The sequence below is a fragment of the Lepus europaeus genome, chromosome 15 (genome assembly GCF_033115175.1).
Source record: "Lepus europaeus isolate LE1 chromosome 15, mLepTim1.pri, whole genome shotgun sequence".
Classification (NCBI taxonomy): Eukaryota; Metazoa; Chordata; class Mammalia; order Lagomorpha; family Leporidae; genus Lepus; species Lepus europaeus.
The window spans coordinates 58,665,958-58,691,369 of record NC_084841.1 but is presented as its reverse complement, the minus strand read 5'-3'; the positions used below and the strand labels follow the sequence as shown (position 1 = coordinate 58,691,369).

Here is a 25,412-nt window from a genome sequence, read left to right as displayed (position 1 = left end):
TGATGAAGTTGTAAGACTCTTAGGTTCAAATAAAAGATACCTTAAGAAACTAAGAATAGCTCCCTGATTTAATCTGGAGTAAGCCAAGGACCATGGTGGGGAAAATAAAGTACCAGAACAATGGTTCACATGCAGTTTGCAATGCTGACCTTCCTCTGGACAGGCCATTCACCTCTCCAACAAATCTGACTTCCTTGATCAAGGACAAATGACCAGAAAGGTGATCTTGGACCCTGGAGGTTGGCTGGCACACACCGAGTGATCATGTCCTTCTGACTGGATTATTTTGACTATGGTGGGCAGCAGATTTGTGACAACCAGTGGTTGTGTAATTCACAAAAATGTACCATGAAATGCAGTTCTGTGTTAATACCAACACAGTAACAACATAAAAGTGCTTGGCACCCATGGATCCTTTAGTGTCTAAGAATGTCAACTGAAGATAGGCTAAACTGTAAAATACCAATCCGTAAAAATGAAACAAGACAAAGTACTCTTTCCATAGGGCTGCCATGAAAATCCAGTGAGATATACATAAAATGCCCGATAGCTACAATAACTATTACTAATAGCAAAATATTCTTAACAGCTTCTAGTTTTTCTACCTCTAGTTTTGAGAAGGCTGCTTTAATGGTACAGAACTGAAATGAAAGAAATATAAAGCACAAAGCACTCCCCATGTAAACACAATGAGGGTCAACTTACTGAAAGTATTTTCTCTTTTTTTTGACAGGCAGAGTGGACAGAGAGAGAGAGACAGAGAGAAAGGTCTTCCTTTTGCCATTGGTTCACCCTCCAATGGCCGCCGCAGTAGGTGCGCCGCGGCCGGCGCACCGCGCTGATCCAATGGCAGGAGCTAGGTGCTTCTCCTGGTCTCCCATGGGGTGCAGGGCCCAAGCACTTGGGCCATCCTCCACTGCACTCCCTGGCCACAGCAGAGAGTTGGCCTGGAAGAGGGGCAACCGGGACAGGATCGGTGCCCCGACCAGGACTAGAACCCGGTGTGCCGGCGCCGCAAGGTGGAGGATTAGCCTATTGAGCCGCGGCGCTGGCCTTACTGAAAGTATGTTCAAAATCCAACTCTCATAACAGCCTTCAGACTAAAAAGCAAGACCTGGGGGCTGGCATTTTGGTGCAGTGGGTTAAGCCGCCACCTGCGAAGCCAGCATCCCATGAGCACAGGTTTGAGTCCTGGCTGTTCCACTTCTGATCCAGATCCCTGCTAATGCACCTGGGAAAGCAGCAAAGGGATAGTCCAAGTACTTGAGCCCCTGCCACCTACCCAGGAGTCCCAGATGGGGTTCTAGGCTCCTGGCTTGAGTTGTGTGACCATTTGGGGAGTAAGGTGCAAGATCTCTTTCTGTCACCCTACCTTTCAAATAAGTCTTATATAAACCCACAAGATCTGATCCTTCTTGCCAATTTTCCTTTCCTAAAGTTAAAATATAAAATAATCGAGAACAGTAAGATCTGGATCTGTCTAAAAGAAATCAAGTGTGTCTTAAATAAAACCACACATAGTAATTCACAAAAATTTAACAAAAGCTACAACTTGGTACAACCAGACTGCTGATATTCATTACTTCTTCTAATAGAGCATCACAAGGTGTTAATAAATTCCAAACTTATCTGGCCTCATCATCTCATCTACTCTAGAAAAACTGAATACTAGCATAAATGTAAAAAGTTGTGTGTATATATATATATATATATATATATACATATATATATATATTTTTTTTTAAACAGGCAGAGTGGACAGTGAGAGAGAGAGACAGAGAGAAAGGTCTTCCTTTTGCCGTTGGTTCACCCTCCAATGGCCGCTGCGGCCGGCGCATCTCACTGATCTGAAGCCAGGAGCCAGGTGCTTCTCCTGGTCTCCCATGCGGGTGCAGGGCCCAAGGACTTGGGCCATCCTCCACTGCCTTCCCAGGCCATAGCAGAGAGCTGGCCTGGAAAAGGGGCAACCGGGATAGAATCTGGCGCCCCGACCGGGACTAGAACCTGGTGTGCCGGCACCACAAGGCGGAGGATTAGCCTGTTAAGCCACGGCGCTGGCCTATAATTCTCAATGTTTACGACAAATAAGGGAATGAAACTCAGTGTATTTGACAAAATACTTTGATCTAATAATGCCACTTCTATAAATTCTACAGAAGATTCCCCATGTGTAAACATAAAATATTCATTGAAACAGCAAAATTCCAAGGAAATCATTTATTCTTTAACAAGGGAAACAACTTTCTATTCATCCAAATGGATTACCTTAGTCAAAAATGTAGTGCCTTACAAATATACTTTCTCAACAAGATTTTCTATGTGTACAAGGTTAAAAGGTTTCAGAGGGTCTGCATTGTAGTATAGTGGGTTAAGCTGCCATGTGCAATGCCAACATCCTATAAAGGCTCCGCTTTGAGTCCTGGTTGTTATACTTTGGATCCTGATGGCCCAACTCTTTGGGCCCTTGCACCCATGTGGGAGACCTCTAAGAAGCTCCTGACTCGTGGCTTCAGCCTTGCCCAGGACTGGCTATTGCAGCCATTTGAGAAGTGAACCACCAAATGGAAGATCTCTGTGTGCGTGTTTCTCTCTCTAACTCTTGTGTTTCAAATAAACAATTCTTCTAAAAATTTTTTTAAAAGCCAAAATTACAAGTTTATTTTTATAATCAGACATCTTTTAATTAAAGTATTTACTACATAGTTAATATCGTAAAAATTATTGATCCATAAAAATAAGCAGCAGACTCCCTTAAGTAGCTATCTGGAGACATTATTGGCTGTTACTGGTATCCAGTGGGAAGAGTCTCAGGGGCTGATTAACATTGATTGGCATGGGACTGGCGCTATGGCATAGCTGTTAAAGCTGCCACCTCCAGTGCTGGCATCGCATATGGGTACTGGTTTGAGTCTCGGCTGCTCTACTTCCAATCCAGCTCTCTGCTATGGCCTGGGAAAGCGGCAGAAGATGGACCAAGCACTTGGGCCCCTACACCCATGTGGGAGGCCTGGAAGAAGCTCCTAGCTCCTGGCTTCGGATTAGCCCAGCTCCGGCCATTGTAGTCATTTGGGGAGTGAACCAGTGGACGGAAGACTTTCTCTGTCTCTCCTTCTCTAACTCTTTCAAATAAATAAATAAATAAATCTTTAAAAGCACAACAAAGAACTATCTGGTATAAAATCCCAAGTGCTATGGTTGTATAAACCCTATCTAGATGAACAAAATCCTCCTTACCCATATAATGTAGTATACTTATACAACTATACATATTAGTAAGTTTTCTGTCCTGGTTCATGAGTAATAAGAGCTGGTTCTGAATTTTTAGACATGCCTTTCAGAAGCCTACAATAATCATGCATATTTTACATGTGTTCCTGAAAATTTTAAATTTTCTTATGCAAAAAATTTAACTGATTTAAGAAGTTAAGGCCGGCGCCGTGGCTCAATAGGCTAATCCTCTGCCTTGTGGCGCAGGCACACCGGGTTCTAGTCCCGGTCGGGGCGCTGGATTCTGTCCCGGTTGCCCCTCTTCCAGGCCAACTCTCTGCTATGGCCAGGGAGTGCAGTGGAGGATGGCCCAAGTGCTTGGGCCCTGCACCCCATGGGAGACCAGGAGAAGCACCTGGCTCCTGCCATCGGATCAGCGCGGTGCGTTGGCTGCAGCGCACCAGCCACGGCGGCCATTGGAGGGTGAACCAACAGCAAAGGAAGACCTTTCTCTCTGTCTCTCACTGTCCACTCTGCCTGTCAAAAAAAAAAAAAAAAAAGAAGTTAAAAAAAAAAAACCAAAAAAAGCACCAATGCTTTAAACTAATCAATTTTCTGCAAAGAAAAAAAAATTTATCCAAGCTCAGTGGTTAAGATGCCCACTTCCCACATCAGGGTCCCTGGGTTTCATTCTGGACCCCAGACTCAACCTTCCTGCTAATGTGGACCCTGGGAGGCAGCAGAGACAAGCTGAGTTAACTGGGCCCCTGCCATCCTCATGAGAGACGTCAACTATTCCTGGCTCTGCTCCCAGCCCAGCCCCAGCCATTGAGGGCATCTGGGGAGTGAACCAGTGGGTAAGAATGTGTGCTCACTCTGCTGTACCACTACTTCTCACATTAAAAAGATAATTTATGTTTACCAGAAGGATCCCGATTCTGAAGCGTTACGTTTCAGATCTCTCTCTCTCTCACACACACACACAAAGTATATGTTTATGCTCAAATACTTCAGAATCTTAACTGTCCCCCCCCCCAATTTTTCCCCTCCTTGGGAGTCACTTTTGTAAGTAAATCTTGATCTTCTACCACTTTCACTAACCTGCATTAAAAGGAGGTTGAGAGAGAAAAAGGACAAATGTAAACTTTTTTAAATTAACATAAAGCAAGTAACTGGCCAAGGTAATTGTTATCGGTAGTTAATATTATACTTTTGTAATGTGTTTTGTTTTTAAGTTGTACAAGAAGGAAAAAATAGTTTTCCTATCCACTGGTTCACTTTCCAAATGCTTACAATAGCTGGGTGGGACAGGCCAAAGTCAAGAGCCAGGAACTCAATCCAGCTATCCCACAGGGGTTGCAGGGGAGGCCATCACCTGCTGTCTCCTAGGGTGAGCATTAATAGGAAACAATCTGGTATAGAGCCAGGACTAAAACCCAAGCACTCAAATATGGGATGTGGGCATTCCAACCAGCAGCTTAGGTACTAGGCCAAATGCCAGTACCTATGGACTTTTTCACTGAAAATTTCAGATTAAAAGATTCAGTATATATCTAATCTAAAAACCCAAAGTATGGGGCCAGTGCTGTGGCACAGCGGGTTAACGCCCTGGCCTGCAGCACCAGCATCCCAAATAGGTGCTGGTTCAAGACCCGGGCGCTCCACTTCTGACCCAGCTCTCTGCTGTGGCCTGGGAAAACAGTGGAAAATGACCCAAGTCCTTGGGCCCCTGCACCCACGTGGGAGACCCAGAAGCAGCTCCTGATTCCTGGCTTTGGATTGGCGCAGCTCCGGCCGTTGCAGCCAATTGGGAAGTGAACCAGTGGGTGGAAAACCTCTCTCCCTCTCCTCTCTCTGTGTAATTCTTTCAAATAAACAAACCTAAATTAAAAACAAACAACAAAAAAACCTCCAAAGTCCAAAATATTTTTAAAAAATGTTTGTTGTTTTCATCTGCTTGAGAGGGAGAGGAAAGAGATATTTTTCATCTGCTGGTTCACTTGCCAAACACCTGCAATAGCCAGGAGCCTGAAACTCCATCTGGGCTTCCCAGATGGGTGGTAGGCAGCCCGGCACTTGAAACATGATTTGCTGCCTCCCATGTTGCACTAGCAGGAAGCTGGACTGGAAGCACAGTAGCTAGAACTCAACTGGTGGGAGGTGGGTATTCTAAGCTGCGACTAACCTTAACTACTGAGGAACTACACCCGCCCCTGGAAACTGTGAGTACTCAGCACCTCAAAAGAACCCAGATACCGGCCAGCGCCGTGGCTCAATAGGCTAATCCTCCGCCTGTGGCGCTGGCACATGGGGTTCTAGTCTCGGTCGGGGCACAGGATTCTGTCCTGGTTGCCCCTCTTCTAGGCCAGCTCTCTGCTGTGGCCCAGGAAGGCAGTGGAGGATGGCCCAGGTGCTTGGGCTCTATACCCCATGGGAGACCAGGAGAAGCACCTGGCTCCTGGCTTTGGATCAGCACAATGCGCCGGCCGCAGAGCGCTGGCCACGGCGGCCATCGAAGGGTGAACCAATGGCAAAGGAAGACCTTTCTCTCTCTTTCTCTGTCTTTTTCTCTCACTGTCCACTCTGCCTGTCAAAAAAAAAAAAAAAAAAGAATCCAGATACTGATATGTGGATTAGGAACACTCAACAGATAAAGTTTAAGCAAATATTCCAAAACCCAAAAAGCTCAAAACACTTCTGGTTCCAAGCACTTTGAGCAGAGGATACTCCACTTACATGAGTAAGTAGAAAAATATAATGGGCTAAGTGTAGCCATTCCCTAGCTTCAACAATAGGCATTAATACATAGTTATTCTTGTCATGTAGCCATGTCTACCTTCACAATTCTGACATCATGTTGTTTGGAAATATATTGCAGTTATATTTGAAGTTTGAAAATTCATTTTATGTGAAGCAGTGTATAATAAATAAATAAAACCAGTTGATTGGCTTCAGGTTGGCCCAGCTCTGGCTGTTGTGGCCATCTGGAGAGTAAACCAGCAGATCGAATACCTCTCTCTCTCTGCCTGCCTCTGCCTCTCTCTAATTCTGCCTTTCAAAAAAATAAATAAATCTTAAAAAAAAAAAAATACCAAGACCTATGAATATCAATTTCATCTACCTGTTTTAAAATAATCAAAAGATACTTTCAAGTGTTCAAATAATTCCCAAGATAAACCTGGCTCCCAAACATGTTCACAAATTTTTAAGGAAGGTAAAAGAAATCAGAACTCACTGGAAGGTAACACCAATTCTTCTCTAATACTATGACTTCTAACCTTTTAAACTTAAGACACCATGTACCGTAATTCAGACCAAATAGCACTTAAACAGTGAAATACAAGCTAGAGAGAACACAATCTCACATTTACAATCTCTGCACCTTGTCCTGCCCCTTTCCCTTACCTGAGTTGCCTCCTCTCAGGACACCTATTCCTTTCTATTCCACCACTTACATGGAGTTTTCTCTCCTTGATTTTAAGCAGAAAATGTTGGCCTACACTGACTCATTTTTAATCAGTGTCAAAAGAGGGCACTTCAGAAAGACCCAGGGGTCTCTTTTTTCCCCAACTACAAACGCCCTTTGCCCATCAAATTCTAAAAATCAGTATGAATAATGGCACTGTTTAATATGAGAATGCCTGGCAAGAAGTACAACTGGGTACTTAGTACTTAGTACTTTCCAAACCCACAACAAAAACTAAGGAACTCTCATTTTAAGACTTTGACTCATTTAAAACTGTCCATTTAACCAACCAGCTAGAGAACTAGAATCTTTCCAGGTGGTCCTTGGAAAATTCAGCCGCTTAAGTCATGGCATACTGAATGCTGCCCTTTAGAAGCAGAGAGCACACCTGCCTATTTCTGTCTTCCCTGGCTGATAACGTGTGCTTACCAACAGCCAGTGTGTGTGTTCATAGAGCAGCTTACACCAGTTGTCATAATTAGCCCCTTTAGTCCCAAGTTTTCAATTCTGCAAATACTTCAAGGAAAGAGACAGAAAAAAAAGTTATCCTTGGGCTGGTGCTGTGGTGCAGTAGGTTAATCCTCCACCTGCAGCTCCAGCATCCCGTATGGGTGCCAGTTCTAGTCCCAGCTGTTCCACTGCCAATTCAGCTCTCTGCTATGGCCTGGGAAAGCAAAAGAAGATGGCCAGGTGCTTAGGACCCTGCACCAGCATGGGAGACCTGGAAGAAGCTCCTGGCTTCAGATCAGTGCAGTTCTGGTGGTTGCAGTCACTGGGGGAGTGAACCAGTGAATGGAAGATCTTTCTAGAAGTCTCTGTCTGTAACTCTACTTCTCAAATAAATAAAATCTTTCTTTTAAAAAAGTTATCCTTATGTGGTGTATTTATTGCTCAATGTAAGTTTTGATAGATGCCCTATATATAGAATGATGAGCTATAATGGGTTAAATATTTTAATCTAACAATCAACTTTGATTCAGCAACTACCAGTGACCTTGGTCTCATTGGATCAGAGCTCTGACAGTAGTTAACATTATTTCAGAAACATTGAAACAGCAATGAAAATTTTCCCCATCACAATTTTACAGTAAATACATGATAAAAAGTGCTATGTAAACGGTCTGTTGTGTCTAAAAAAGCATCCACTTGCAAACACTGGTGAGTAAGATTATTGCCATATAACTTACCTACAGTGGCTCTAATCAGAGGGGAGGAGTCACCAATATTATTTAAACATTCACTTTTAATAAAGTCTGTTACACCATTTGGGAAGTTCTGAAAATGTGCTTTCACATTATTCTTTAAGATGAGACCACTCAATGATCTTGTGGGTTCATCTGCAATAAAGTAACACAGTTCTGAGTTTCAAAGTGATCGACATTTCAAATTGTGCCAACAAATGTCACATCGAAATATTTGTAAAGTTAATTGTGACAGTATAATTTATTTTTGCAATAATCAAGAAAAAAAAATCAATCATAAACAATTTACCATAATTTACCATTCAGTGCTTCTTTGCCTTGACACTGCTATTCTGAGGACAATTTCTTGTTGTGGGGGACTGCCCTGCACAGTATGTTTCTTAGTATCACTGGTCATAAGATGCCAGTAACAGCCCTCCAAGCTGCAATGACCAAAATGTTTGCAGGTAATAACAAATGTCACCTTGGGGTAAATCTGCTCCTTGCTGAACCCACTGATTTAGTCTGAGTTAATATGGCTTATATGTAGCTACTATATTCCAGCTTTATTGCTTTTTGACATAATCATTATAGATCTGAAAGTATTAGTCATTAAAAGCATCTCACTGAAAACAGTGAGTGTACAAAGAATATATGGGATCAACTTCATATACAAATCTGTCAGGTTATATCATGTTTTTCACCTGCCTCTGAGCTTAAAAATCCCACCAAATCTCCAATAACATTTAAAAATATGGCTTCGAGTTTGGTCTACAAATGCTATTACCAAATTTTAAATCAATTTAATAGAAAACTAGAAGCAATGCTTTACCAACTGGCACCACCACCACCAATATCTGCAATAGCTAACATCCTGTAAATGCTTGTTACATATGTAAACACTCCAAGTGCTTGCCAGTTATTACTGTACTTCACAAGCTTGTGAGACAGAAACGACAAAGCCCTCTGCACAAATGATGAAACGGAGGCCTTGCCAGAGGCACAAAAAGCCCCTAGGTGGGACACCAAATTATCAACTGTGGGAGTCTGGCTCCAGAGCGTACACTCAGAATGACGTTACACTATCCTCGGCCTCTCTTCTCCAAGGGCTGCAAAAAATGAAGGCTGGTGTGCTGAACACAACATGCTACTGCTACTGTTTTACCTACCTCATTAACAAATAAAATAACCCGAACTTTCTCTAGTTAGTATTAATGCTTCCAAAGTCTGAATGGCACTGAAATCTTCAAGGGTGAAGCACATGTAGAGGCAAAAAGAGCAAAGTTTCTCTGCACATAAACCCCATTCAGGTCATCACAGCAACGAAACCCACGAGCGCGAGCAGCATCCAGCAGCATCTAAAGATTTCCTCCCATTTTCAACTACGACCCATTCCAGGAGTAACTTAACTTTCAAATTCTCTTAAAAGATTAAAACTGCCACCAAGGAAATGAATAATCAGATGTTTAACTTTCTCAAGCAATAATCTTGTCTTACTACATATAATTTAGTCATGTAATTATTAAAATGGCACACATATTTGTTCACAAATACAGTGTATTTTTACAATAAATACTACAAAATAGTTTAAAATGATTTATTTATTTGAGAGGCAGAGGAAGAAGAAAAGAGGGAAAAGGGAGGGTGTGAGTGGTAGGGAGATTTAATAAACCATAATAAGAGGTAGGACAATTAAAATTAAAAATATATACTCTCTGCCCAAAATACATCATTTAAAGGTGCTATCTGTGTTCCTTCTCTAAAACAAACAGCCACAGTTCCTTCTCTAAAACAAACAGCCACAATGATTAATTTTTTAATGGAAAAACTAGCTATGGCAAACTTGTGTCCCAATCTTCCTGGGGGAAAAAAAATCAACACAAAAAGAAACATCAAGCATCACATACTTGTAAAACCTCAGTATGCTTTGAGAAACGAGGCATAACTTTTTAAAAAGTACTTCTGAGGTACCTTTATATCCCAAGAAAGTTTTAATAAATGATATATTTTAAAAGTATTTGGCTGGGGCCAGCGTCATGGCATAGCAGGTGAAGCCGCTGCCTACAGTGCTGGCATCCATATGGGTGCCAGTTCGAGTCCCGGCTGCTTCACTTCTAATACAGCTTTCTCTATGGCCTGGGAAAGCAGAAGATGGCCCAAGTCCTTGGGTCCCTACACCCGCGTGGGAGACCTGGAAGAAGCTCCTGGCTCCTGGTTTTAGATTGTGAAACCAGCCGTTGCGACCAACTGGGGAATGAACCAGCAGATGGAAGATCTCTCTCTCTCTCTCTTTGCCTCTCCTTCTCTCTGTGTAACTCTGACTTCTAAATAAATAAATATATCTTTTTAAAGAAGTATTTGGTATCTAGGGTGAAAACATGACAGAATAGGCAGCTTATCAGAATTTTAAATTTCCAAGATAATTTTATATTAGGAAAGTCCACTTACTGAATATTCAAAAACTAAATAGCACTGATTATTGATTATAAACTACTGCGAGAAAAATTTCTGTATTAAGAAATCATGTATCATAGATATATTTATCATACTAGAATGCTGCTGTATTTAAAGATATACTGAAATTACTAATTCTTAGAAACTAAACTTAGAGCTTTAAATTTTCTATTATGTCCCCAATCATAAATTAAAACCCACAAATATTAACCAGAAAATCATCTGAAAACAACATAAATGGAATCACCATATTGTGTATGAATTATCAAAATCTGAACACAAGATTAGTGAGTTTCCACTACACATTTAACCTGCTTGCGTTTGGAGCCGAACGCTGGTGGGTGGTCTGGCTGTCTAAAGTACAAGGCATTTTATAGCTGAAAAAAGCAACAGAGGTTAAATGACTTAAGAGTCTAACACGAATTTCTCAACTCCAAGTGCAGTAGTTTTTAGTAATCCTGAGACAGCCTCTAAAACACTAATCATTTAATAGAATACGTCACTTTCCTTTAGGAGCCAGTTAATTGTCAATAAATATTCTGAGTGTTTTCTATGTGTTGGGCAATATTCACATAATGCTATGAAGAACACTTCTCACTACAATGTAAGCTCCTTGAGGACAGAGATTTTTGTTTTTGTTCACAAGCATCGTACTCCTATTAGCCTGTAAATCGCCTGGCAAAGAGGTGGGGCTCAATAAGTATTTGTGAAATGGAGTCTAGTGGGACACATTATGTGATCACAAATAAGCCAATGACCATGTCGTTTAAAAATCAGACTCTTCATGCTTTAAATTGTCAGAGGCAACTTAAATTTTAAATTGCTTAGAATAGCTAATAAAAGTTTCCTGTATACTAGTGTAAGCTTTATAAATGTTACTAGAGTTTATGAATAAAATGGTCCCTTTTTTGAGGTCAGTTTTAAAGTAGTACATCGCTATATGAAAAAGTGTGAAAACAAGATTCAAGAGGTCAACAGAAATTATCCCTAGATGATAGGGTATTTTTCACCTGGGTTCTATGACCTTTCAAATTTTTCTGCAATGAATGCACATATACTTAGGCAATTATTAAACCCTGCATTCAAACTATACATTAAAGGAAATCAGTTTTCATCCATTCAACTCATATACAAGCACTGAAGTGAAACACCAACGTAGACTTAACAACACATTTCCCACTTGTGAAGAAAGGGAACTGAATGCTTATTAAACATCTAATTGCTCACAGTGGTAGTAACTCGGCCTCTCCATCCCACTTCTGCAAAGCATGCAGTTATCACAAAACAAAATCCTTTCAATGGGCAACATTTAAATAGTCTTAAAAAGATTTTTAAATAGCTATCAACACAAACCCTACTTACCTTCAGATTTTAATTTTGTCAGAACAAAAATCAGGTAGTTGTTAAAATCTGGATATTGATTGAGTTGTTCCAGTTTCTAGAACAAATAGTAGTTAAGGAAACTTCTCTGTGTAACCTAAGAAAAAAAATCTTTGTGATATTTTTGCCTTGCATTTTTTACTAAGGTGGTTAATTTATGAAATCTATTTATTGCAACGATATTCAATGAATACCGAAGTTCCAGCCTCACGTTTAATATAGCAAAAAATTTTTCAAGAATTCTTATACTTGACAACTTTAAAACATCCTAACCAAAACTTAACTTTAACTTAAGTATAAAACGGTGATAATGAAAAGTATTCCAAAATAAATTTTTTAGTTAAAGATCATGAAGGGAAATTAATTTTATAAAAGTTTTAGAACAACAAGAGATACTCTTTATACTCGTTTGTCCTTTAGAATTAAGTTAAAACACCTTTTATGCAAAAGTCCATCATACCTTACTAAAGTCAGCATCATAAGATTACTGTACTGTAAGTTTTACAACTGACTCTCCCTCATCTAACATCGCCAGTGAGAACAAATGTGCAGGTATTTCACAGCTGCTGGCAGGCAACAGACATGATGCTCTAGTTTACCTTTCTTTCCTCAAGATCTGACTAATGTGCTTTCTGTGTTTTACTACACACAATGATTACCATGTTTTTATTCAACAAACCCAAATTTCTGATTAAATCCGTGATACAAACTTTAGGCACACTGTATCAGCTATTTATTACATGCTTGAATATCCCCAAACTTCAGTATCATAATGTAAATTAGCAAAATATTCTCTAGTAAAACTCCAAGATGTAACTACAAAATATCCCCACAACAATTTCTTGCTTTACTGAAGATGAGCCAGGAGTAGCAGCTTTGGGACTTGCCAATAAATTTTTCATAAGTATTTTGTGATTCAGTTTACTTTCTTACAACTCAGTCTATAGCTATTATTCTAGCCCTCTTTCAAAAAGTGCTCAAGCCTATACAACACGAAAAATAAATATATTATTTTCTTAGAAGCCACAAAAAGAACAAGGGCAACCCCTAGCACTCTCAAAGTATAAAGCAGTGTATTATTTTTAGTTAAAACACTGTTTTCCTGCCTCAGTTAACAGCAATCTGTTCCTGCTCAGAGGACACAATACACTCCAGGCACACAAACTGTTAGTGGACTACTGGCCCCCAAAACAGCAGTGGATATATAAAAAGAATTTAATAAACATGTACTAAAACAAGAAATGATATTATACTAGTACAACAGAAAAAATCCACAATGAAGTTCTTGGGCCTGGCTAATTTAAGAACTGATAATTGTGTCACATAATACCTACAACTGTCAACTTCTATTATTCCTAGAGCTACAACACCAATGAAGACCAAGACACAGCAGGGCTGCAGACACAAACTCCAACACATCTCCAACTCCAGTTCTTTCCTTGTTATAAGCAGGATTCAAACAAAACGGCTTTAAAAAAACAATCCCAGCAGATCTAAATCACTATCCTCTGCATCTACTCGGGCAGTGTTCTATTAACCAAGAGGCTAGGTACTTATTAGTCATCTTTTGAGGGCTGTAGGTTACGGCAATGCAGCAGTGCCTCTAACACTCTGGCTAATAACTTCGTCTTCAGGGCCTTCTGGATTTCAGCAAGCTCCAAGCGCGCAGCAGTGGCGAGCGCCGGCTGCCGACGGGCTGAGGGGGCCTGCGCCCTCCGCAAGCCCGCACCGCGGAGGTCCCACCTCCTCGACGCAAGCCGCGGCCGCGGGACCACTGCCCCAGCACCCTCGCTCGGTACAGGCGCAGATGCCTCGGTAGTCCGCCTTGGGCCAGAGCTTTAAAAAGAAAACCTCACCCGAGTGCCAGGGAACTCGCAACAGGTGTTCACGCCAGCAGGCCCAGGCCGAGGCCCGGACAGGGACCCCACTTCCCACCGGAGGGGCTCCAGCCCTCCCAGGACGAGGGCCTGGAGAAAGCCCCCGAGCCCGACCCCGCGGCAGTTCAAACCCCGCGCCAGCTCCACCCAGCAGGAGCCGGCCGGCCGCCGCCCGCGCCGCCCCCACCCGCGGGGCGCATTGTGTGGGCCCGGGCCGCTCCCCACCCCACCGAGCCGGCGGCGGGCGGGGACGTGGCGGCCGGGCCCGCGCACATGTCGCGGTCTCGGGCGGCGGCCCGGAAGCCGGCGGCCCCGCGGCGGGAGCCCCACGCGGCGGCGCCCGCGCCCGGGGAGAGGGCCGCGTGCCGAGGCCCGGGCAGGGGCGGCGGCGCGGGCGGCGCGGGCGGGCGGGGGAGGGGCGCGGCGCCCCCGGCCGCGGGGAGCCGGCCCGGCGCGGGCGCGGGGCGCGGGCGCGGGCGGCGGCCAGGCCTCGGAAGGATACTTGTTGCACGGTCCTCTGGATGGTGGTGTCGGGCGACTGGGACTCCTTCAGCAGCTGCAGGATCTGCTGGAGCCCTTGCTCGTCGGGTTTCCACTCATACTCCATCTTGGTTTGCTGCAAATAAAGCCAGACACAGGAAGAGACGGCGCAAATGTTAGTGCCCGTGCACAGGCCCCACGGCGGCCCGCGCCCGGCCGCCCCTGCCGCCCGCCGCGGCGGCCCCGGCGCTCCCCACGCGCCGCGGACCTGCCTCGGGTGCCCCGCAGGAAGTCTCGGACGCAGAAGGCCGGCGGAACTGCTCGCAGCAGCTTGGCCGCCAACGTCTGCCGCCGCCGCCGCGGCCGCCGAGCGCAAGGAGCCGACCAGACTGAGTCACCGCGAATTTGCAATCTGGCCCCAAGATCCGCTCTCGGGAGCCCCCTGGGTCCTAGCGCCACGCTGCTTCTGCAGCCCAACTCCAATCGTCGGAGGACTACTGCTTTCAGGGCTACTCAGAAGTCGAGTCGTTACCAAAACCCCTGCAAAACACCTGACGAGATCTGATTGGGATGATTCATTTAAATAAAAGTGGTGGAAAGCCGAAGAATGACTGAAATGTAGGGAAAGCCTGATGATTCCCGAAGGCGCGACCGTAATTAGAGAGAAGCAATGGAAATGTTTACGTTTCAATTTGATATATTAATAAATACTCATATGTAGTCTACAGTACTAAAGATATATTGCAATCACAACTCGCACCTCGAAAAACATCAACAGAACTTGGCTGAAAAAAAAAACTGCACTCCTCCATAAACAAACTTTATAACTGATTAAGTGAAATAAATTTCACTGTGAAATAAAGACTTTAGGTTCAGGGAAAAACAAAAAAGTAACGTGGATCTACAATGGGGTAGTGTTTGTATTAAAGCATCATCACATACATTTTTCTCACTTGATTGTCACTACAGTCCACAATCCAGTGAATTTCCGGCCCCATGTGGGAACTATGGAGGGAGGAGTCTGAGCAAAAGTACCACAGTTAACCGTGAAGGCTGGGAGGAGAATGTGGGTTTCCCAAGCTACTACGAGGCACATCTGTCAAGGTCAACTGAAACGTTATATCAACGACACTTTCATTAAAAGGAAATGCTTAACACAATTTAAGTATCAAACGAGAGTTATTTTTATAGGCCACACTGACTTTGATCAAGATGATTTTTACTACAGCCAGGATTACATGATAGTTTGAGAGCTGAAGTTGGTAAAAGCACCCTCCTAGCAGAAAGAAAAAACATTACCCTAACTCTAATTAGCTTTTTATTTTTTAATGGCTTTTCCTCTCCCCTTCTTCACCTTTATTTTCTGCTTATATCCTGATCTGACTGTCACCACCTTCCACTGACTTCCTAAATGACCCAACTCAATAAACTGTTCTAACTTAAAACAAATAAAAACCTCATAAACAAAAACAACCATAATCTGGACAAAATATTTATTGCATTGTAGTGTTTTTATTCCAGCCTTCATCCTGTGTGTTTATATGTACATGTATTTTATAATAACAGGCTTGTTCTCATTCTTGCCTGACTTTATAGGTCATTGCATAGCTACTGAAAATATTTTAAGAAAACAGTATTTCATTGTATCTATAAACTCTTAATTTGTATTATATAGACACAAAATTGTACAAATTATAAGCATATAATGACATGGACTTTTACAAAGTGAACACAATTGTGTCATCAACACCCAGCTCAAGAGGTCTCTGCGGTGCCCACTCCTGGTCACTAACTCTCCCCAAAGTATCTCTGGTACAACCATCACTGTAGATTTCTCCCCTTCCCTCTTTCAACTTCAAAAACTTAGGCAATCACAAAAACTACATTATAGTAAGAAACTGAACAACATGGTTGTACAAGGAAAGTTAATTCAATCATACTCCAAGCTTACCTCCCTGAATCAGTTTTAATAGTTTGATATGAATCCTTTGACACTTTTTCTCTAATCTCAAACATATACAGAATATAGTTTTTCTGTTATAGACTACACTCTATATTAGACTTTTTAAATGCATAATATGGCACAACATTCATTTCAGGCTAATATATAGAGATTTAGCTCATCTTTCAATAGCTGCACCTTGTTCTTTGGATGCATAGAGCATAATTTATTCAACCATTTCCTGACTGGCTTCGAGAATGCTTCCACTTTTTTGTCACTATGAACAACACAGGAAAAAAAAAATTCTTGTATGAATGTCCCTATACAATAGTGTCAAATCCAGTATATCTATTTAAAAATGACTTAACAGTGGGGCCAGCATTGTGATGCAGCAGGTTAACAGGCCATCTGCATCCTGTAGGAGTGCCAGTTCCAGTCCCAGCTGCTCCACTTCTGAGCCTGGGAAATGCACCTGAGAAAGCAGTGGAAGATGACCCAAGTGACTGGGTGCCTGCACCCACGAGGAAGACAGGGATAGTGTTCCAGGTCCCTGGCTTTGGTCTGGCCCAGCCCTGGCCTTGTAGCCTTTTCGAGAGTGAACAGCAGATGTAAGATCTCTGTCTCTCACTTTATCTCTATAATTCTGCCTGCCTTTCAGATGATAAATAAATAAATACATTTTTAAAAGATTTATTTATTTGAGAGGCAGAACAACAGAAAAGGGAGGGAGGGAAGGAGGGCGAGAGAGAGAAGAGAGAGAATCTTCTATCCACTGGTTCACTCCCCAAATGGCCGATCCAAAGCCAGGAACCAAGAGCTTCTTCTGGGTCTCCCATGTGGGTGCAGGGGCCCAACCACTTGGGCCTTCTTCCACTGCTTTCCCAGGCCATAGCAGAGAGCTGGATGGTTAGAGGGGAAGCTGAGACAAGAACTGGTACCATATGGGATGCTGGCACTGCAGATAGAGGCTCAACTTATTACGCCACGGCGCTGACCCCAAATAAGTAAGCTTTTAAAATAAATGACTAATAGTTATTACTAGGTTAACTTTCCAAAAAATACCACAATTCACACTCATAAATATTGTGCATATTTCCTATACTCCCACCAGCATGTTTTGCTTTTTGTGAGGCTAATGGGTGACAATTTAATTTCCCCTGACACTGGTAGAGTTGGGGCAACCAAAAGCTTGACCACTTAACTCCTTGGCTGTCCTTCAGAGTAAGACATCAAGAGCATTCAGTGTGAAGAGCATCTTCAGCATCCCATCCATCCTGATAATGGCTGCGCACAAGACTCGCTCATCGCCATGCTTCCTCCTCTAGCCCTGCGCTCAAGCAACAGGATTCTCTTGGTACACAGAATGTTTAAATTGATCAGCCTACGCGGTCACATCTTATTCAAGCTTCCTGAAACAAAAAGCTCTCAAAAATATCTGCCTGGGCCGGTGCCGTGGCTCACTAGGCTAATCCTCCGCCTGCAGCGCCAGCACACTGGGTCCTAGTCCCAGTTGGGGCTCTGGATTCTCTCCCGGTTGCTCCTCTTCCAGTCCAGCTCTCTGCTGTGGCCCGGGAGTGCAGTGGAGGATGGCCCAATTGCTTGGGCCCTGCACCCGCATGGGAGACCAGGAGGAAGCACCTGGCTCCTGGCCATTTGTGGGGGGTGAACCAATGGAAGGAAGAGCTTTCTCTCTAACTCTGCCTGTCAAAAAGAAAAAAAAAAAAAAAAAAAGAAGAGAAAAGAAAAATATCTGCCTGATGATTGCTGGGTAAGAGATCTCAGGCCACTGTCAACTTCAGTACCACATCTGTTTTAAAATTGTGAAATACACATATGTGAAATTGACCATGGTAGCTGTACAGTCTGGTAGCATTAAGTGCATCATCACCACCACTCATCTCCAGAACTTACCACATTTTAGTAGCCATTGGAATTAGGAAGACTCTTACCCCAGGGTAGCCAAAGACACTGCAGGGTTAATTATATAACACCTAAAGTACTTCAAGCCAGCCTAGCATACAAGCATTATTCTATATGAAGTAGAATTCATTAGTCAAATAGTTAGCTGTATTAGTAGACTATCAAAATTAATTTTGGTTTTTCTTATCAAACTTAAATTACTACTACTTGGGGTATTATTTTTGCATGTCGAAGACTAAGATCTAAATGTCTCTTCAAAATGTTTTCCTTCAGATTTATAACAATTACACCTGATTGGCCCATGACATTCAGTGATGAGCCAAAAAAAAAAAAAAAAAGGTATTTCATTAAGCCAAGAGACAGTTATTTGAAAACTGTTTAGAGAGAAGATGGTACCAGAATATGAAGTAAGTTACTATGGTGCCATTTTGGACTTTCAAAAGACCAAATTGTATTGATGAGTCTCTTAACTTTTAAAACTTAGATCAACATTTTGAGTGTGCTACAGTTGAGAATCATGTGAAGAAGGCAGACTATCTGGAAAAAGTAAAAAAACACAGCTTCTTCACTGATGGAGGGGCTGTAAAATCTAGTTTAAAGAGTACTTGGGAGTACTGACCTAAGTTGGAATCCTAGTTCTTTGACTTAGCAGCTGTGAAAATTTGGGCGAGTCAATTAGTCTCTCCTAGACTCTGCTTCCCAACTATAGTATGAGAAGATACCAACTCTGTATTAGGGATTATAGGTACCTGGCACAGAATGAGATGTGAAATGGTAAACCGGGGGCCGGCGCTGTGGCCACAGCAGGCTAAAGCCCTGGCCTGAAGCGCTGGCATCTCATATGGGCGCCGGTTCTAGTCATGGCAGCTCCTCTTCCGATCCAGCTCTCTGCCGTGGCCTGGGAAAGCAGTGGAAGATGGCCCAAGTCCTTGGGCCCCTGCACCCACATGGGAGACCCGGAGGAAGCTCCTGGCTACTGGCTTCAGATCAGTGCAGCTCCAGCTGGGGAGTGATCCAACCAATGGAAGACCTCTCTCTGTCTCAACCTCTCTCTGTCACTCTTTCAAATAAATAAAATAAATCTTAAAAAAAAAAAAAGAAAAGAAATGGTAAACCATTGGTTTAACTCCTACAACTTTCTTTCTTTTTTTTAAGATTTATTTTATTTATTTGAAAGAGTGACAGAGAGAGGTAGAGACAGAGAAGGAGGTCTTCCATCTGCTGGTTCATTACCCAGATGCTGCAACACAGCCGGAGCTGTGCTGATCCGAAGCCAGGAGCCAGGAGCTTCTTCCTGGTCTCCCACGTGGGTGCAAGGGCCCAAGGACTAGGGCCATCTTCTACTGCTTTCCCAGGCCATAGCAGAGAGCTGCATCAGAAGAGGAGCAGCCGTGACTAGAACCGGCACCCATACGAGATGCCAGTGCTTCAGGCCAGGGCTTTAACTTGCTGCTGCACCACAGTGCAAGCCCCCAACAACTAACTTTCAAAGCAGTAGTTTAACTACTAAAAACTAATTTTACCAAGATAAAATAGTTGTTGCATAAATACTACTGTTGTTACTATTAACTCAACTGATATTAGATTGAGCAACTACCACGGCTTTGGTGAGCATTAGTGATTCAAAGGTTCTTGTCCTCGTTAAGTTCTTATTCAGTGACCAAGAGAGGCGTGTGGTCTATGAACGAAGTGTGCGATGAAGTACAATACGACACGAGAGAAAAGTAAATATCTTCTGCTGGGAAGAAGGGAAATGCTTCCCACCCTCCTCTGGTTCAGAGCATTGTTTTCTTGTAATTTCAATTAAATCCAAACAAATATTTAGCAAGCAGTCAAGTGTTTCCACCGACATGCTGAATCACTAGGAATATGATAAATGTAGCCATAAGTGACATGATTTCCCCAAATGGTAAAGAGTTCTTGGTGGAGTTCCATACAAACACCATAATCCTCCTTCAATAACTTGGTAGTTTTTATTCCTGGACAATTCAACATGCATTAAAACTCTGTAAAACAGTTCAGACGTATGAGGGTATCTCAAAAATAATCACAAAAAATAATGCAATTAAAAAATAAGCTTATTTTGGTACAAAAGTTCTGAAATCTATGAGTAATTCTTTTCCACAAAATGTATTTCCATTAACTGTTTGAAAATACCACATATATATAATTTTCATTTTTTAAAAAGATTTTCTTGGAAGGCAGAGTTCCACAGAGAGGGGGAGAAAAAAAGGAAGATCTTTCCTCTGCTGGTTCACTCCCCAAAGATCCTAAGGTTGCGAGAAAGCTTGGGCAGGTGGGTGTAAATTGAGAGACATGGTTGAAAAAATAACTGGAAGAGGACTCATCCTCCTGGAATAGAAACAGGACAGAGGTTCACTGTCTGCTCTGTAACTTCACTAGTATGTTTATTTTTATATCCAGTGTCACTTTTTATAATCAAAATGATTTTTAAACTCCAACGAGCTTTAAGGAGGACAGATGGTATGGAAGACGTAACTGTTCAATCGTCACATAAAGTGAAATTCCAGGGGCACGTGTTGTGGCTCAGCAGGTTCAAATGCTACTAGGGAGCTCCACTTCCAATCCAGATTACTGCTAATACATTGTGGGACACATCAGATGATGGTAAGTACACAGGTCCCTGCCAACCACGAGAGACTAGGCTGGAGTACCAGGCTCCTGGCTTCAGCCTGGCCCAGTTCTGGCTATTGCAGACATTTGGGGAGTGAACTAACAGATGGGATCGATCTCTCTCTCCATCTCTCCATCTCTCTGCCTTTCTAGTAGATGAAAATAATTAAGGCCGGCGCCGTGGCTTAACAGGCTAATCCTCCGCCTTGTGGCGCAGGCACACCAGGTTCTAGTCCTGGTCGGGGTGCCGGATTCTATCCCGGTTGCCCCTCTTCCAGGCCAGCTCTCTGCTATGGCCCGGGAAGGCAGTGGAGGATGGCCCAAGTCCTTGGGCCCTGCACCTGCATGGGAGACCAGGAGAAGCACCTGGCTCCTGGCTTCAGATCAGCGCGATGAGCCGGCCACAGCAGCCATTGGAGGGTGAACCAACGGCAAAAAGGAAGACCTTTCTCTCTCTCTCTCTCTCACTATCCACTCTGCCTGTCAAAAAAAAGAAAAAAGAAAATAATTAAACATTTTTAAAAATTCCAGGTTGTTAGGGGAAGGGCATTTCATAGAGATCCAAGAAAATACCAGGAAGTGTGGTACTTAAAGACAAACACATCTATTATTTTGTCAATAACAGTGACAGCCAGTATTTTTTGAGAACCAGGGAGTGCTCTAAACACTCACATATGTTAACTAAGTTAATCCTCACAGCTCTATAATGTATTAATATTAAGCACATTTTACAGACAAGTAAATTGAGGCACAGAACAGTTAAGCCACTTAAGTGATGACACAGTTCCAACCCAATCCGTCTGTGTCTAAGCCCCTGGTACACCATCCTTCAACAGCAACAACAATTTCTGTAAATGGGAACACTAATCATAAATAAAACCATTCCCATAGTAAAGAAAGAACATATATTTGATACCTTCATGGTAAGATACAAGAGAAAAGTAAAAATTATTCTTCACTATCATTAAAATTACAATAGTTCTAAAAAATAAAAAAAGCATGTCCAGTCTGAAAATATAATGAAAATGAGCTATTTCAACAGCATTGAATAAAAAAGACTTAACTACATTCCAAGTCTAATCCTTACAACATCCCTTTGTTCTAAGTAGATAGTATTATTTTCTTTCCTTTCCTTTTAAGAATTTTTATTTGCTGATTCATTGATTCATTTTGAAAGGCAGAGAGAGAGAGAGAGAGAGAGAGACAGACAGACAGACAAAGACAGCTCCATTGGTTCACTCACCAAGTGCCTGCAATGGCTGCAGCAGGCCCAGGTTTCCCAGGTGGGCGGTAACAACCCAACCATTAGCCTATCAGCACTGCCTCCCAGGAGGCAGAGTACTGGCATGAAGCTGGAGTTAGGAGGCAGAGGCGGGAACAGAACCCAAGCACTCTGATCTAGGAGGTGAATATCTTAACTAGGCCAAATGTTTACCCTGGAAGTTTTATTTTCTTTTGACAAACAGATAAATCAAAATACAGTCTAAAATTTGCTGAACCATTTGCTAAATGTGAATCATTTATGTAGATTTCCATGGTAAATGTCTACAATAATGATTTTTCACAAAAGAAAAAGATGTTATGCTAAGGAAGAAAAATATCAGAGATAACCAAAGATCTAAAAAGAGCATGCTTTTTAAGAAAAATAACTATTTAATAAAACTTCTCTCTCTGTAAGTGTGGCACAGCTGTTGCTGCTGTTGCCTGCCTGCAGTGCCAGCATCCCATATGGGCACCAGTTCCAGCTAATGTGCCTGGGAAAGCAGCGGAAGATGGCCCAAGTCCTCGGGCCCCTGCACCCATGTGGGAGACCAGGAAGAAGCTCCTGGATTCTGGCTCCTGCCCGGTCCAGTTCCAGCCGTTGTAGCCATTTGGGGAGTGAACTGGCGGATGGAAGATTCTCTCGCTCTGTGTCTCTCCCTCTTTCTGTAACTCTGCCTTTCAAGTAAATAAATCTTAAAAGCAAACAAGCAAGCAAATGAAAACCTCTCTCTTTATAACACCTTCAAAATAAATTTAAAAAGGGAACACTTGATCTCAAAATTCAACCCAATCTATAACCATGCACTTACCCTACCTCAGATTATTTAATATTCACAACAATGCTATGAAGTAGATATTAACTCCATTTTATTTAACTGAGGTTCAGCTTGTAGGTGGCACAGTGACCATTCCAAAGTAAATCTGTGGGGCTGGTGCTGTGGTGCAGCAGGCAAGGCTGCTGCCTGCAGTGCTAGCATCCCATATGGGTGCCAGTTCAAGTCCCACCTGCTCCACTTCCAATCCAGCTCTCTGCTGTGGCCTGGGAAACAGTAGAAGATGACCTAAATCCTCGGACCCCTGAAGCCACATGGGAGATTCGAAAGAAGCTCTTGGCTTAGGAGCAGCACAGCAGCCACCTGGGGAGTGAAGCAGCGTATGGAAGACCTGTCTCTCTCTCTCTGCCTCTCTGTAACTCTTTCAAATAAAATATATAAATCTTAAAAAAAAAAAATCTGTGGGATTCCAAAGTCTGGATTGTGCCTACAAATCACAGCAACCCATTTTCACTAATGAAGCAGTTCTATGTGCCAGTCATTATGCTAAGTTCGTTAAATGCATAATCTCATTTAATTCTGAGTATGTACTATTATTATCTGTATTTTACAGAAGAGGAACAGGCTTAGGAGAACTTAAGTAAGGTGTCCAAGGTCACACAGGCAGTAATGAACAAAGCCAGGACTCAAGCACAGGTACATAGGACTCCAGAGCCTGTGCACTGAGTCACTCTGCCATATTATTCTCATTATGCCAACTCCTGAACATGTGACCAGCCCTTATCAGAACTGAACAGTGCGTGGAGTATGAACGCTCTTCCATACACTGCTCTTTCCCTTCCTGTTCCATGCATCACCAATAATTCAACAGCTCTCTTGACCGGTTCCTACGCTCTTCAATTCAGTCACTTCAGGTGTGATAACTATACCTTGCTTCTCACAAACTTCTCATTTTGAATGTAAACAAAGGATAGATGGGAGTAAGGCCTCCCATAGATTTAACTTTTGGACACATCATTGCCACCCTCAAAATATCAACTTTCTGTTGAGTCTTACAACAGATTTAAGCTTCACAGTTGGTCTCCCTCTCCACAAAGTTTAAGCAATTTAAACCACTGCTTCTCAATTGGACTGCAGTCTGTAATGACTGGAAACTTACAAGCAGCTGAGAACTGTATTAACTCGCTAAATCTGTATCTGGCTATTTTCACTATTTCTCACTCTAATAAGCAACAATGTCTGACTGTACTAGAAATGCAAGAAAATAGGAGAAAAAAGAGCAAAATGAAGACTGCACTGATTAATATACATTACCAATTGCTAAAAAAAGCCTTTAATGAACGCTAAAAGGTAAGACCATATTGTTTAAAGTCACATAACAATTTGTACTACTTAGTAAGGAAAGACTGGATACGTCAGAAGCCAGACAGCATAGTGTACACTTACTTTGTGACCTAACAGTGACAGAGTGGGTGAGAGTTGCACTTAAGTTATACAACAGAAATGGCAAGTTAAGAAGTTTCAAGTTTTGATAGAAGAACCTAAGTGTTTATCTCTAGCAAACTGTAAGTAAAATAAACCAGAAAATTATCGATTGGCAAAGTATGATTTAAATTTGTAGATTAAATCAACTTTCTTGTGAATGACCATCACATCTTCCTTCAAATAGCAATATCATGGTGCCGGGATTGTGGGACAGTAGGAAGCCACACCTGCAGTGCTGTGATCCCATATGGGTGCCGGTTTGAGTCTTAGCTGCTCCACTTCCCATCCAGCTCTCTGCTAATGTGCCTGGGAAAACAGTGGAGGATGGCCCAAGGACTTGGGCCCCTGTACCCAAGGAAATCTGGAAGAACCTCCTGGCTCCTGGCTTCGGAGCAGCCCAGCTCTGGCTGTTGTGGCCACTTGGGGAGTGAATCAGCGGATGGAAGATCTCTCTCTTGCTCACCCTCTGTAACTCTTTCAAATAAATAAATCTTTAAAAAAAAAATAGCAATATTATGTCATTCAGAAAATTAAAAGTAAACCTTTTAAATAATATATAAAGTAAGTAAGTTAGGTCCCTGATTCTTTCAGCATTATAGTATTCATTAATGAGCTTTATCTAGGAATCTTGCCACTCAGCTGAAGAGTTATTTATTTAAATAATTCAATGAACTATTGCCAATGCCTATATCAACCCTACCCCAATAGTTTTCCCTTCTGTGACACAGATTTGAGACAAAAAGCTCCAAGAGGTTTCAAGTGAATCAGTACTTAATAATTTTCAAAGTACTTTCACATTGTATCTCATCTAATTTTCAAAACCATGCTGTGAGATTGAGGAAACAATCTCAGTGATGTTAACTAACTTGTCAAAAGTCATCCAGTTAGTGTTAAGAATTAGGTTGGAATGAATGTCTTCCTACTTCTAGTCCAATGTTTCTACTACTCCAAACTGACTCTTTAATTCATAGTTCATTAAATATGTAAGGATAATCAATTAAGTGAGTAGCTTACTTTAAAGTAACATTGCTCTACATTGCTTATTTACTTGCTGGTTTATATACTGCATGCATAAAACATGGAGACAAATCTGTAGTACTCCTACAAGACTATAATGTTCTCAGCAAAATATTGGCACTACATGATTAAAAATATATCAGTATCAGGCAAGCAACTGGTTATAGCTTCATTTACTGACTCTGAGGAGCTGGTAAAAGCACTATGATGCAAATTGCCAAGTATTTTCCTGTGAAATACATCTGACATTATAAATCAATAAAAGGTCAGATTCAATATTTAGAATCCACTGTATGTATTTACAAAGTAAGACATACCTATTCAATTGATAGG

General features: G+C 42.2%; 1 protein-coding gene across 3 annotated transcripts in view; it reads right to left on the bottom strand.

Annotated features, from left to right (window-relative positions):
* TNPO1 (transportin 1) overlaps positions 1–25,412 on the bottom strand; it is a 93,167-nt gene that overhangs the window by 43,254 nt on the left and 24,501 nt on the right. Inside the window, exons 1-4 of one of the 3 annotated variants that reach the window (XM_062212231.1) lie at positions 14,314–14,420; positions 14,068–14,181; positions 11,671–11,746; positions 7,861–8,010 (exon numbers count right to left, since the gene is read on the bottom strand). In XM_062212231.1, the coding sequence (XP_062068215.1) occupies positions 7,861–8,010; positions 11,671–11,746; positions 14,068–14,172 (331 nt within the window). In that variant the 5' untranslated portion in view covers positions 14,173–14,181; positions 14,314–14,420. Of the gene's footprint in view, positions 1–7,860; positions 8,011–11,670; positions 11,747–14,067; positions 14,182–14,313; positions 14,421–25,412 lie in introns of those variants that run through there. The other 2 variants (XM_062212232.1, XM_062212230.1) reach the window with 2 other exon arrangements.